At 34.5% G+C, this 15655-nt stretch overlaps 1 protein-coding gene across 2 annotated transcripts; it reads right to left on the bottom strand.

Annotated features, from left to right (window-relative positions):
* Window positions 1-1392: 1392 nt before the first annotated feature.
* Window positions 1393-10417, bottom strand: LOC126688629 (uncharacterized). Of its 2 annotated transcripts, none has more exons than XM_050383391.1 (8): window positions 10064-10416; window positions 9856-9951; window positions 9629-9712; window positions 8301-8461; window positions 4235-4352; window positions 3696-3831; window positions 2683-2861; window positions 1393-1927 (listed from the first exon to the last, which is right to left on the bottom strand). In XM_050383391.1, exons 1-8 carry the CDS (start codon window positions 10280-10282, stop codon window positions 1688-1690), a joined length of 1233 nt encoding a protein of 410 aa, XP_050239348.1. In that variant the 5' UTR covers window positions 10283-10416; the 3' UTR covers window positions 1393-1687. The 2 variants fall into 2 exon arrangements, with proteins under 2 accessions (XP_050239348.1, XP_050239349.1); XM_050383392.1 differs by lacking the exon at window positions 1393-1927 and adding an exon at window positions 2027-2116 and having other exon boundaries at window positions 10064-10417.
* Between the last annotated feature and the right edge of the window lie 5238 nt (window positions 10418-15655).

Consider the following 15655-nt stretch of genomic DNA (forward strand, 5'->3'; position numbering starts at 1 on the left):
GAAGGGCTGTTTTGGGAGGAGTCAGGGGGGGCAGGTGCCCCCTTCGCCCCCCCCCCCCCCCCTCTGGTTCCGCCCGTCTGAAAGTCAATGGTTTATATTAACAGTGTTTTAATCTTTTCAATCTCAATCTCAAACACCACTTAGAAAAAATTGTCCGAATCGTCAAAGAACATGGCTTAGTAGTGTCGGCATCAAAAATGAAATTGTTTCAAACCAAAGAAAGATTTTTAGGACAATATATATCACGTTTCAATTACATGATACTTGGTCATATTATTACTTAGTTATGTTGTAGTTTATGTAGAATTTAAGTCAATCAATAAGTCCTAAAAAAATCTTCTCAAAAAAAAAAAAGTCCTAATTTGAGTCAATAGTTTTATGTAATCTTTTGACTGCTTAATCTTGGAACTACTAATTTGAGTTCATAGTTTAATGTAATCTTTTGACTACTAATTTGAGTCAATAATTTAATGTAAGCTTTTGACTGCTTAATCTTGGAACTAGGGAGAGTATTGCATCATGGAAGTTGTTACTAGAGAATGTAGTGCTATTTATATGCCGAGTATTGGCTAATGTAAAGCATCCTTTACCAATTAATAAATCTATTTTAAAGAATCATTCTCTACGGCCCTATTTTGGGTTTGTTTATTCATATACTTTTCCTATTCTCTTTTTAAGTATAAATAAATTTTAGCAACTTTTGATCTAGTGGCTTTTAAGACCTCATAAGATCCTAGGTTCAAAAGCCTAGTTAGCCTATTCCTTAAGGACTATTCCTTATCTAGTGTGTGTGAGTAAGAAGAAACTACATACACTCAAAGAAATGGTTGGGGTCAAAGAAACTTGAACATCCGCATTAGCAAAAATAGAAAAGATGAGATGACATTTTACCCCTTTTTCCCAAGAATTTGATCCTCCTGAAATTACTTAAATGTCTTTTTTATTTTTTATATATATATATATATATAAACAAATTATAACTTAGAAGTAGCCAGAAAGAAAGTACAAACAAAATATCCTAAAAACTATGAACAACAATAGGATACTTTCAAGATTAGCCAAGCATTCAAGCTTTTCAATTATCTTTACTGTTTCCTTAGTTTTTATATTTAGAAATGTTCCAGTCTTCCAGAACTAGAAGTTTAAAATATTTTTCATAGGTACATTTGGCAAACGTGAACCATAGACGGCCTTCCTACTTGGTAGGAAATGTTAGATTTTGTACATAAAAGATTTCAAGAGCAGTATTTTGTGCTAATCTTAACATTAAGTTTCCCCATTCCGCTCTTAAGTCTTAATTAATATCTACACTGGTCTTGATCAGTCAAGTTTAGACATTTGAAGAAGAAAATCAAGAACAAAGTTTTCAAATCATGTCGATGAGTCCATAAATACAGAAAAATGCAGGCTTATAAATTATGATTAGGTGAGAGCATTCTACAATTTGTAGTCAATACATATAAACTGAATTATACATACAGATAATGATAATTGATAACAAAATTTCTCATAAGACCTTAGATAAAGCTTTCTTAGGGTGACGTGAAGTTGCTTTGTACACGATCAAACATCCCCCATGTAAAAGGTGGGGTGTTCTTTCATGATCTAGGGAGAAAGGGGGGGGGGGGGGGGGGGGGTGGGGGGAGGACAAAATAATATGGATAGATGTACTTCTATGATGTAACCCTCAAAGGATGGTAGGATCTTTGTATCTCTTGAAAATGTTTTCAATATCTGCCATCACTTCTAGTGGCAAAGGCCGTTCAGTTGTCAGAAAAGCATCTACATCTTCCTTTAGTTGTTCGACAGAGGTTGCACCAATGATTGAACTTGTCATAAATGGCCGGTCTCGCACAAAACCTAGTGCAAGCTGAACTGGAGTAAGGCCATGCTTCTTGGCCAACTCAAGATATTTTATTGTTGCTTCCTGGAATTCACATGCAATATCAAGACCAGCATTCAACTGGCTGTGACAATAAGTTTTTTAAAGGATCTAAATTTGAAAGTTAACGTAACTAATCATGCAAAAGACAGCAAGAACTTATGACAACTTATAATTGAGAACTGTAGTAAGGCCATGCTTCTTGGCCAACTCAAGATATTTTATTGTTGCTTCCTGGAATTCACATGTAATATCAAGACCAGCATTCAACTGGCTGTGACAATAAATTTTTTAAAGGATCTAAATTTGAAGTTAACGTAACTAATCATGCAAAAGACAGCAAGAACTTATGACAACTTGTAATTGAGCAATTTTCTTTTTGTTGGAGGATAACACAATTCAGCTCTCTACCACCGCTCTAAAAACAGGCCCGTGGGTTGTGATGTTGAATGCCATAAAAGAGTTGAGCGTGTCTTCCTCATCACCAATTGGTTTTGAGGTGGAGTAGCACAACCCATGGTCCAACACTTGTCATCAATTTTCATTTGAAAAAATACAAAATAAAATTAAACTAAAGTGCTGCCATGTAAATGCAACATTAGGTGACATATTGAAGAGATACAACTGCATAAATTTAGTTCACACTTTCTGATAAAAATATGAATAATTTTCTACAAATAACAAGTAAATTTCATTTTCTATGCATGTTGTTTGGTGTGAATATGAAAATCAGAGTGTTATTACCATGTTCTATGCAATATCTATCTCTACCACATGTAACAAAAGAATGATTAACATACCCTGGCAACAGATTTGTTATATCTTTCCATGTAGCCGGGGAAGAGGTTTAGTCTTCCTTTTCTTGCTGCTTCTGAATTGGTATCTATATATTTCCCCGAAAGCGATCCACCACCCAGCGGAGAATAAGCCAGTAAACCAATGTTACAATTGCTTGGGTGGCAAACTTCGACAAGATCAGCTACAGAAAATCAAGTGGACAAACAAACTCCACAGTTAAGAGGCTGACATAAGCAAATCTGGAGTGAAATTATATCTGTGCTAAAAATTCCCAATATATTTCACAACTGAATATATCTGTACTAAAAATTCCCACAGATTGAGATATTTCCTTTTTTTACCTCATCTGAAAACTGGCTTACTGTTTGGTTAAGACTTAAGAATTTTAACCCTTTCAATCAACAGTTTGAGCTCATGTTAGTCCCTTAATTTACGCCATTATGGACGTGAATGCAAGACTAATGAAGAGTACTCTAGGAGAAATAGAGGAATTAATGCAATCTGGATTAGAATATGATATCTAACACACTTCTAGAATGACTACTTTAGTAATGTGGCCTGATGGCTAAGTCTTCAAGGCATAACAAGTACATATTTTTATTCTTGGTATAACAATTTAAAGATATGTATCAACTAAGATAAATGTTAAAGCTTTTTTGACCCTTAAATTTTGGATTTTTTTTTTTTTTTTCATTTTGGTTCCTTAAGTTTGAGATTTTTCCTTTTGGTCCACCAAGTTTGATTCCATTTTCTAAATGGTCCTTTCATCCCTCCATCCATCTCCATGATTGATATGGCTTTTAAGTGCCAATAAAACAATGTTATTTTTCTTTTTCTTTCTCTCTAACAGCCATATTAGTCAGACATGGATGAAATGACCCTTTCAAAAATGGAATCAAGCTTGGTGGACAAAAATGAAATCAAATTTAAGAGGCAAAGATGAAACAACCCCAAACTTTTAAGGGTCAAAAGTGTAATTTAGTTTTGTAAAAATAGTGTAAGGAAAGATGCTGACTTTCAAAACGACATCTAACTAGCAGACTGTAGCTGTTCTGGATACTGACAATCTTCGGAAGTCCCTCAACTTTTGCTGCATGAATGAACTCCATTACTCCATATGAAGTCTCATTAGAAACACCAATGTAGCGTACCTAAATAGGTTCAAAGCATACCATATCACATCAGATAGATAATTGCAGTGACCTACACAAGCACACAAGCAGCAGGAGAATTATTCAAGAAGGGTGATACTCCATTTATTTGAAAATATATATATATATATATATATATTCTGAGCTTTTTAAAGTTCATTGTTCTTCAATAAGCATGCACATTAGAAAACTAATCATAAACAATAATCGTACTATTAGTACACTAATCATAACAAGCAAAGGGAAGAGCAGTATAATGAAAACATACTATTTATCCAATGCTACTACACAATATATGCAGAGAATTATAGTTGTTTGGTATATAGCCAACCATCTCATTTAGCAGGACAGTAAACATAACTATAAAGCCTGAGTGACAAGTTATCTTGATTAAAGTTGTTACCTTTCCTTCATCAATAAGTTCTTGAAAAGCCTTCAGTTGCTCCACAAATGGCACACTTGGCCTCCATTTTGAAGGATCATAAAAGAACTCACCAAACAATGGCACATAGCGATCAGGCCTGGATTAAAACAGAATGCTTTAAATTTAGAAACCACAACCTAAACCATTTAAATTTTTTTTTCTGAAAAGCAAACATTAGGCATAATATCACTGCTCCACATTTAATCCACCGAAGGAGAAGGCATTAATATAAGGAACAGGTCCAGGTCCTAACAAAGAGATGATTCAAAATCTAAGCACAAAGAAACTTTCCAAGTATTTTTTTTTGATAGGTAATAACAAATTTATTGATAATAGAAGTACAATGGATTTACGATAGTAAACTCACTGCACTGAAAAAAATACAAACCAATCAAAAAGAAAGACTAACAGAATTAAGAAAATCAAACAAAGAATGACAATGCGTAAACCCCCAAATACGGGACCACTCAAACAAAGTCCTAAGCAGCAAAGACTTCACACAATCTACAGGTCTCTCAGTTTCCTCAAAAGTTCGGACATTGCACTCCTTCCAAATTAACCACATAAGACACACTGGAACCATATTCCACACATTTGAAGTGTGACTCCCCAACCAATTCCACCATGCAGAGAAAAGAGAAACAACGTTCTTCGGCATCACCCACTGAACCCCAAACAAACGAAGGACTTCACTCCACAAGGTATGAGCATATTTACAATGGATCAATAAGTGATCCACAGTTTCCTCTTCACATCGACAAAGGCAGCACCAATTAACAAGAGGTAAATTCTTCTTAACAAGGTTGTCTATAGTAAGAATCCCACACCTAGCAGCTGTCCATCAAAAGAAAGCCACCCTTTTAGGGACCTTAACACACCAAATGCTCTTCCAAGGAAAAGACACCAATGGGGCTGCTAGCAATGAGAAATAGAAAGAACGCACATCAAAAACACCACTACGGTTCAATTGCCATATCATGGTGTCATCACCCCCTCTAGGTAGCTTGGATGAGATATGCGCAAACAAATCATAAAAGATCCCTGTCTCCCAATCCTGAAAAGCACGATGGAAACATAAGTTCCAGCTTCTACCATCCCCATCCGGTACATAGTCAACCATATCAGAAATCATAGCTGACTTATCCATAGCAATAGCAAACATAGCCGGATATAAATCCTTCAGGGCAGTAGGGCTACTCCAAGGGTCATACCAAAATCTGATATGAAAACCCTCACCCGCTACATACAACACATGACCAAAAAAGCTCTCAACCCCCTTCCTAATGTTCTTCCACATACCACATCCATGCGTCCCTCTAACAACTCTAGTACACCATCCCCCACTGGCCTCCCCATATTTGGAAGCTATAACTTGCCTCCATAAATGTGTGACCTCATTCCCAAATCGCCATAGCCACTTCCCAAGCAAAGCTTGGTTAAATAGCCCAATCTTCCGGATTCCCAAGCCACCTACCTCCACGGGCCACACAACTTTCTCCCAAGCAACAAGTGAGAATTTAAAAACATCATCAGATCTCCCCCAAAGGAAATTCCTCTGAATCCTCTCTAATCTGTCCGCCACATGTTGTGGAATAGTGAACAAAGATAAATAATATGTAGGAAGACTTGATAGGGTACTCTTCAATAAAGTAAGTCTACCCCCTTTTGACAAATATAACTGCTTCCAACCTGCAAGCCTTTTTTCCATCCGTTCAATGATAAGGTTCCATATTGAGGAATCCTTATAATGTGCCCCCAAGGCATACCCAAATAGGACATGGGTAAACAGCCTATCTTACAACATAAAATACGAGCTAAGGCATTCAAATTCCCAACCTCAACAACCGGCACAATCTCACTCTTACCAACATTTACTTTCAGTCCTGTGATAGCTTCAAAGAAAATTAGAACCATACGAATATGTAATAGTTGTTCCTCGGATGCATCACAAAAGAGAATAGTATCATCAGCAAACAAAAGGTGAGAGATTTGCAAACCACCACTTGCATTGGGACTTGCTTGGAAACCACTGAGAAAGCCTCTATCTTCTGTCCTTTTCAACAATCTACTCAACACCTCCATTACCAATAAGAATAGGAGTGGAGATAAAGGATCCCCTTGGCGAAGACCACGAGAACTACCAAAGAAACCAGCTGGAGACCCATTAACAAGCACTGAAAAAAGGGCAGTAGAAATACACATCTTCATCCATCTCCCCCACTTCTCCCCAAAACCCATCCTCTCCATAAGGTAAAATAAGGCACTCCAACTCACATGATCATAAGCCTTCTCAATATCCAATTTAATAATCACACCCGGAACACCACTCTTTAATCTACTATCCAAGCATTCATTTGCGATTAGAACAGAGTCAAGAATCTGTCTTCCAACAAAAGAATTTTGGGAATTAGAAATAACTTTCCAAGTCATCTATCATAATGTATATCTACTATTTATTTCCCTAAAAGGGATTTATCAGTTGTTGAGAAATTTAAATCTCTAGATTTATTGATTCTTGAGAGTTCAATAAAGACACAATAAATAGAATTCCTAAGAAGTGACATTTATGTTGTTTGGATATACTTTGAATTTGAATTTATAACGAATTTTAGATAATATTATACACACTCATTCAGTAATTAAATAATTAACAATTGGCATTATGGATACTTTTTTAAACAACAAAAAAGTTGAAAAAAAAAAAAAAAAACCCTTGAATATTAATAAACATCTTATTTGGATTAAAAAAAAATACTTTCTAAAATTAATTGCACAAAGTAAGTTTTAAGGAAAAAGAACAGACAAAATTACATTCTGAATTTTTCCAATCTTACACTTTACAACCTTGTGCATTAGAGTAAAGTGAAAACATTAACCTTTACATTAACATTTACAAAATTACATAACTGTGCCACAAGCGTGACACAATTTGGAAACCCTAAGGCTTTAAATGCTCACTCAATTCCTCTTCAGGATAAAAAAACACACACAAACCAGCATATTCCTCACATTTTCAATCAATATCTTATTTTTTACTTTACTAGTTTGGGTGTGCTTTTTGTTCTGAAGAGTGTCTAATTGAACATTTAAGGTCTTAAGATTCCCAAATTCTGTCACATGTGCAGCACACGTGTATAATTTCATAAATGGCAAAGGAAAGGCTAACAATTTCACTTTAGTCCAATGCATGAGGAGGTGGAGTGTAACACATAAAATTTATACAGGTAAAGTCAATTAAGCATATGTATAGTGAGGTAAAGTGTATTTTTATTTTCCCATAAAAAAAAATGCTATAACTGATCCAAAATGAGGCTCAGAATTGAAGGGAAGAAAAGAAGCAATGGAATGATACACCTTCACAAACTATTTCCCAGCCATCCATGTGAGCAGCTATGTCAATTAAAATGTGTGATACCAATAATTTGGGCTAAACCAATTGTTCTCTGCCATGTCAAAAATTAAAAATATTCATCAAAGGAACATTAAATGGACTGAAGCTGAAACAGACCATTCCCTCAAGTCTCCATCTGTATCAACTTTAAATGATATTTCTTTTCATACATGCTCTGAAGGAAAGAGAAAATTTGGTAACACATCTATTGGATTTGAGATTTGAGAAATCATAATATAGACTTATTGAAGATGCTGCAAGGTAGAACAAAGCTTCCGTTTACACCATCTAATCTAATACAGTGAACTGATTGGAAAATTTGATTGAATAGATGGTGTTTGATATAAAACATTGCTCAAAAAACTAAAAACTAAAAAAAAGTTCTGAAAATGCAAAGATTCCTGAATAACTTGCAGTTATATATTAAAGCATGTACAGATTACATACATAACTCGAAAAATCACGAACCCGAAGTTTTTGCACAATCGGTTAGGTAACTCACTTATGAAGCAAAGGCTATTAGTTCGAATCTTTCCTTCCCCCACTTATATAAATAATAATAATAATAATAATAATAATAAAATTTATAAAAAAAAAATCATAACAAAAATATTGTTGTTCACACTTCTATGTTCCGAGGGAAACTTAACTTACCAATGAATTTGCAACAAATCAATGTAATCAGTGCCGAGGCGTTTAAGGCTTTTCTCTACACTTTCTTTGATATTTGCAGCATCAACCCGTAAAACCTTCGCATTGTCACGCAAATAACTTGATCGTTCTGAATAACCACTAACTTTTGTTGCCAAAATAACCTATCCATGAAATGTAAGAGCTAAAGTATTGAAATTGATAGAGCGTAATTCTTGCTTTCATGATTAACACTACTATGTCACTCCACCAAACAATGTCTAGAACTTTTATATGAACATAACATGAAGTCCTTCTGTAACTGAGATATGAATTTGAGAATAAAGTATTTAATAACAAATATGAGTGTATTTAGATATGAGTGTATTTAAAAAAAATAAAGATAAAAAAGATAAAATTAATAACAAATACACCTTACATTCAGTGAGTAAATTGAAAGGGACATGCCAGCCTGTTTTTACTACTATCCCCTCATTTTATTTTCTTTTTCTTTTCAGAAGGATATGAGTAATTCACAGGTTTTATTACTTGGGATAGAATAAATGAGATTTAAAAAACACGCGGGGGGTTTGGGGGAGGTAACCAAAGCTCAATGAAGGACCCTAGTTTATACAGTATGAACCAATTCTAGGAGACACCTTTTTAATCAACATAATATTGTTTATAATGAAAACGGTGAAACAATAATCAGAGAACTGCTTCAAAGTGTAATGTGTATATCCTGCATCAATTTTCTTTGATTTCCTTTCATGGTGATGGTGGAATGTACCAAATTTAACAATCATGCTCATGGGAATATTTGTGTACACACTCCGTATGCATAAACTATCGCCTTCCATTTCAATAAAGTTATTATCACTTAAAAGGCTCTACTAAAGGACGACATATGAACTTAAATTTTATTCCTTCCCCCTAGCTAAAAGGAATGTCAGGAATTTAAATAAATAGTACATATTAAGATTAATCAAAATATATTACTTTTGAATTTCAAAAACTTACGAGACTCTAAAGATATTGAGTAGAAGTTCATCACTTATAACGCTTTCATTACAATTTATTTTTTTGGGAAAATTATGACACACACCCAACCCTTTCAAGAAATGACACTCTCCCCCTTATGTTTGTATAAATGCAACAGATAAGTTCGTGCTCTCTCACACTATGACTATTCTAACAAAATATTCCATTTAAAAAAGATTTCTACCCAACCTCAATTGGTATAATTTACAATTTTTTAAACAAATATAAAAAATAAAAAATAAAAAATAAAAAAAATCACAAACTCTATCTCAGAATTAAATAGATTTTTTTTCCCCTTTTAAATGGAATACCTTGTCACGAGGTTGAGACTTTAGCCAGCTACCAATATAGAGATCAGTTTTTCCTTGGGTCTCCTTCCTTATTGGAATTGGGTACTGCAAAAACAATATTTAGAACCTCACTACCAAATACAAATACCATTTTTGCTTACTACTATTATTTTCAAAATGAAATGAAGCCTAGCCCAACAAAAAGTGAGTTGTTGTTGTGAAAAAAAAAAAAAAAAAAAAAAACTTACAGCCTCGGCAGTGTCTAAAGCATTAATGCCACGCTCAGTTGCATAGCTAAGAATTTCATGAGCTTCTTTCTCTGTATTTTGCTCTCCAAATGTCATCTGAAAAAACAAATATAGCCCACCAAAAAAACACACTTTGCTAATATGCAATTTCTCACAACCACTAATTGACAAGAACTAAAATTTAAAACGTTTGTGAGAATTTTCTTACAGTTCCATAAGTGATTTCGCTAATAACGAGGTCGGAGTCCCCGACTTTGTTGTACTTCAACTCGGTCTTTTCGGCGAGTTTGGCGCAAATGCGAGTCTTGAGAGAGCTCCTCCTGGTGGTGAGCGATGTAGTTCTGAGGGGGCGGCGCGTGAGGGTATGGAGAGAGAGGCCGCGAGTGGGGCAGAGGGAAGCAGCTGGGACTGAAGTCGACGAGGCCATTGGAAATAACAATGGCCTTATCGGAAAGAATAAGGAACCGTTTGAATTTTGACTTTTGAGCACTGTTTGTTTATTTGAGAATTGGAGACTCTCTCTCTCTCAGTGTCTGTGACTGTGAGGATTGTGACCAAATGGGAAGGCTGGGCTGTTTATTTTACATAAATAATTATCACATTCTGGGCCTCGGACAATTTTCGTTTAGGCTATTTCTGGCCTTAAAACCGTCCTTTTGGATACACTTTCAGCCCAACATGGTAATATTAATATAATATATCATATTCAGTTTTTATTTCCCGTTTAGCTTCAAATTAAAAAATCAGTTTATTTTACTATTTAACTTAATTTTACTACTATTTATGAGCACCATTACATTTTTTAATACTATTTATGGATCTTATTGTACTATTTCATTTTCAGTTAATTTTTACCTTTATCTACAGTACTTTCAGTAAAAAAAATTTAATTTCAGCAAAATAAGCAGATCTCAAACAAACCCCTAATCTAGAAAGAAAAAAAAAAGTTGTTCTGTTATAAAATAAAAGAAATTGTAAGACAATGTAAAGATATAGAAAGATGAGAAAATATATTAAAACATTGGTTAAAATGTAAATTGCAACTCTAAGTTTGAGTGAAATTCATTTCAGTTTATAGATTTATAATTAAAAAAAAAAACATTTTTAATTTTTTTCATTAGTTAATTGCATACTTAACAGCAAATTTTTAACGGAATTGGAAAAAAAAATGCTTGAATTAAATAAATTTGAAACTTAATAGACTCAATTGAACAAAAGTAAAGTTATAAACTTGAAATAAATTTTAATCAAACTTAGAGAGTGCCATTTACATTTTAGCCGAAACTTTAAGTGGTGATTCATGCAATACTAGGAATTCTTTTTTCTTTTTAGGGAACTAGGATAATTGAAAAGTACATCATTCTTACAACGGAGTCGCCACTTGTGGTGGCTAATGGTCATATCACATTATTCAAGAGTTTATATCATCCAAAACATGTGATTACAAAGAAAAAATATCCAAGAGCATGGTGAAATCCTTTTCTAGACATGCATATATTGGTTATTGAAAAAGATGATGAATATATGTGTGATGTGTGACAAACCCTAATTCTAAGAGCATGTGAACTTGTCGATGAAATAGAAAAAATCCTTATCATGCAAAAACTAAGAACAACCTAAATCTAACATGCTAATCAAGCAAGAACATGTAAAAAACCTAGAAACTAAACATGGTTGAATCTAGATACCTAAGACATAAAATTAAAGAGGAGGTTTAGGAACCTTACTAGTGTGTACAACACTCCAAAGTTCTTCAAGCTAGGCATTGGCAGCTCCATGTTGAGTCCAGGATGGTCACAAGACCACCCTGACCTAGAAAAAAAAATTATATATATAAAATTTAAAGATTTTATGGATTTTTTTTCCTTAAAAAATATTTGTAACCACCCTAAATTTTTAAGGTCCAACATAATTAAACTTTGGACAAAACTTGGCATCAAACTTGGTTATAGATTAAGGCTACAACTCCACTCAATATATTTTTTATTGGATGTGAATTTTGTCAAATTCACCATTGAATTAGATTTTCTTCTTATATTCTCCATACTTGCAAAATTTCAAAAAGATAAAAAAAATCAATAGCTATGTCATCAACTAAATTTTTAAATTTCAAGTTTTTGTAGTTTAAAATTATACATAAAAATTAAGTTTACGAATCAAATAATAAATAACATCCGATTGACATGAAATTTAACATGTGTTTTAAGAACATAAAAAATATGCAATTCAATGGTTAGATTTTCAAAATATGTACTCATATTAATTTGTTTAGTGAGAGTTGTAGCCTAAGGCTACAACTAAGTTTATAATCAAATTCTGTCCTTAAACTAAGTTACATCTCTTTGAAAATTTTTATCTATCTAAAATTTTCAAAGAGATGTAACTTGCAATATTAATAATGAGATTATCATGCAAAGATTTCAAAATAAGAAAATTTATAGGAGGAAATTGTAAGACTTTGTGACTATTTGGTCAATATATGAGTTCTTTTTTTATTAAATTTTGTATAATTTAAAATTTTTAATGACCACCCTGAAAAATATTCTTGGAGTTGCCATGAAGCTAGGTAGCACCTCAAGAGGGAGAAAAAAAATCTGAAATATCTGCAATTTTAGAGGTATTCAGTGTCTTTTTGAACTGATGGTGAATGGTTGCATTTAAACTAAGAGTGGGGGAGTTAGGGTTGTGTCTTTAGGCAATGTGGTACTCAAGAAAATTAATTTTTCAGAGCAAAAAACATAGCATTCAAGTTCAACTTGTGTGGGGAGCAAGCCGAACTGAAAAGGGAAGAAAACCTAGATCCTCTGGTCTTTTCTTGTTTTGTTTCGTCTGTTTTCATTTTCAATTCATATCTGATCTCCTCCAAATTATGACTTCCTTTTTTAATTTTCTTGGTCCTCAAGGTTAACAAATTAATTCCAAAAAAGTCTAATTAATTAATTAATCAATCAATTTTTGCCTATTCTATTGGAATTCAATAAATGCTTTGTCTTAGATTAAATTTGGTGCACGCAACCTCACCATAAACCCTACCCTCAGTCAATAAGAACATTACACATCATTTAATTTAAATTGGACTAAAAATAGGCCTGAAAGTTCAAAAACGTGTATAAACACCCTTGAACGTTTAGACCCCCAATATACAAATTACCAATACAAGCTTTAAATCAAACAATTAATGTGCGGAACATGAACAAAAGCTTAATACAAAATTGGTAAACAATCTAAGCCAATTAAAAACACATCCACAGCAGAAAATAAAAGGCAAAGATAAAGGGAAGAGAGATGCAAATACAAGGACAACACACGATGTGTTATCGAAGAGGAAACCGAAGCCCTCGGTGTAAAACCTCTCCGCCGCCCTCCAAGCGGTCAATAATCCACTAGAAAATGTAGTTGGGATACATAAACAGCAATAGACCCTCCAAGCCTAATCTACCCGATGTACCTAAGCTCTCCAAGCTTCTTGCTCTAATGAGGTTGCGCCAAACCTTTTTCTTTTCTAGCTTACCGGATTCCGCTACTAGACCGTAGCATCCGCCATCCTTGGCATCCTCCAATGCTTCCCAAAGCTCCAAAAACACTCAACACTCTAAATTGGTGTGGGTAATGTTTGGATAGAAATCTCCTCTCAATAGGTATGACAATGAGAGAGGGAATGAGAAGAGACTACAAAGGTTTCTCTCTAAGAATGAGTAGCTCTCTCTAATTGGGTGGGTGTTTTGAAGAAACCTCTCTTAGGGTTTTTCTTTTTGAATAGCCACACATATCTTGTGGGAATGAGGGGTATTTATACTGGTGTGAGAATGGAATACGAAGAGTCAGTTTTTCCAAAAACAGGGCTGGCTGGCGACTTGACCTCGCGACTTGACTGAGTCACGAGTTCAAGTCGCGAGCTAACTTTATGGCCAGTCTGGATTTTTGTCATGTAGTGCTCCAAGTGGCGTGACTGTTCAGCTCCCCTGCATGCTCTGCACGTGAGCAACTTTTGGCGGCTTGCAAGCCGCGAGCCACCCGCGAGTCCTAGCCGCGAGTCTCTGCTTCACTGCACTGTCTTGAGCATTTCTTCACACTCTCTCACATACTACCCTTACATGATTCCCACCTATATACAAGGTTTCTAAGTGCTATATTACAAGCAAATTTGTCATGGAATAAAGTCAACACATGGTTGATTAAATTCAACCTTACAATCTCCCCCTTTGGCTATTCCATGACAAAACACCCTAAAACAGACTCTAGACTTAAACGTGAGTTTGGGAACAATGGCAAAACTCACTCACACCTAAATCTAGAAGCTGTGCAGCTCTTGAATCATATGAACATGAATCTCCTGAAACACAACAATACACCATGATCATTGTAAGCAGAAAATCATAAAATGCATATGAAACAGGCAATATGTGATCAAGCAAAGATGGAGTTAAGAAACAAACCATGGCTATCAACCAAGTGAATACCACAAGGTAGTGATTACAGTGCTCATTCACACTTGGAATGAATACAAGGACATACAAGTTAACAAGCACAAGGCAAGACACTTGTATGTTCAACACTCAACCAATGCATAGTACACAAGGTATATGCATCTAGGAACAATCCTACAAGGGCACAAGAGTGACAGTACTTAAAAGAAAATGCAATACATTTATATAGAAGTACTGATTTAAACAAAGCATAAAAGGCTGCATAAAGCATGGTACAGATCATAAAGCCTACAGAAAAATGATATCAAACCCTAAAAACTTACAAAAGCAACATGGGTACAAAATACATTATATTGAATAAAAACTTAAACAATATAAACTAAAAGTGCTTAAAGTTTCTCCCTTTCAAGATGATGAGAAGCTGTGATGCACTTAGAACATATATACTTGTAACCTGAAACACTTGCACAAAACACATTAGACCCTCAAGGTAAAGCAAGTAATAAAAGAACAAGTATAATGTAACAAGTAAATTGTGATCAAGTAAACATGATGTGAAACATGTGAGCAATTTGATCATACACCAAAACAGTCATATAGAAATGACTACAATGATCACATAGCAAAGCAAATGATCATACGAACATGCATTCAAAGAAGCACAATAGCATAGGGATATATGCATGTCCAAAGCACAAACATGATGCAATGAGAACAACAAAGCATAACTCAAAGCACCATAAAGCCAACAAGAAAACAAACAGAACAAAGTTTTCTAGATAACACAATGTCTTCTCCCCCTTGATATATGCATCTCCACTATGGAAAATCTCTCCCCTTACAAATGTGCACGAGAAATAGAATTTCTCCCCCTAAGGATGTGCACAAGAGTCATAACAAGAGTCATATAGAAATGACAAAACACTCCGGTATACTCTCTAGAGTATACTCTCCCCCTTTTTGTCAGGAATAGACAAAGGGTACAAACAATGATAATGATGCATGAGGGGTGCAAGATGAATGAGAAAATGAAGTTCAAACCTAAGACAAAGTAGCATGCTACAAAGTATAAGGTAAACATGACATGCTAGGATGAAGAAATAAGGTAAAGTCCAATGCATGACAAAGGTAGCAAAGGTGTGTGCAAGAGGTGGCTAAGTGCATGCATGACCAATGCATGAAAAATGCACATGTGGGGCAAAGTGTGTTAAAATACACAACCAATGAATCAAACATGTTCCTAATGAGGAAACATGAGAAACTCCAAAGTTTGGTACTCATCGGAGTCCAAACAAGCGAGAAAATGTCTAAGAGGCATTTTATCAAACACCTAGCATGCACACTATGAACAAAAATGTGAAACAATGCATGAA

This window comes from Quercus robur, chromosome 6 (assembly GCF_932294415.1).
Source record: "Quercus robur chromosome 6, dhQueRobu3.1, whole genome shotgun sequence".
Classification (NCBI taxonomy): domain Eukaryota; kingdom Viridiplantae; phylum Streptophyta; class Magnoliopsida; order Fagales; family Fagaceae; genus Quercus; species Quercus robur.

Excerpts from the sequence above, each read along its gene's own strand:
- LOC126688629 (XM_050383391.1), bottom strand. The coding sequence starts at position 10,282 with ATGGCCTCGTCGACTTCAGTCCCAGCTGCTTCCCTCTGCCCCACTCGC. Across the intron at positions 9,952-10,063 it reads GCGAAATCACTTATGGAACT|ATGACATTTGGAGAGCAAAA; the intron begins GTAAGAAAATTC and ends TTGTTTTTTCAG. Across the intron at positions 3,832-4,234 it reads AACTTATTGATGAAGGAAAG|GTACGCTACATTGGTGTTTC; the intron begins GTAACAACTTTA and ends GAACCTATTTAG.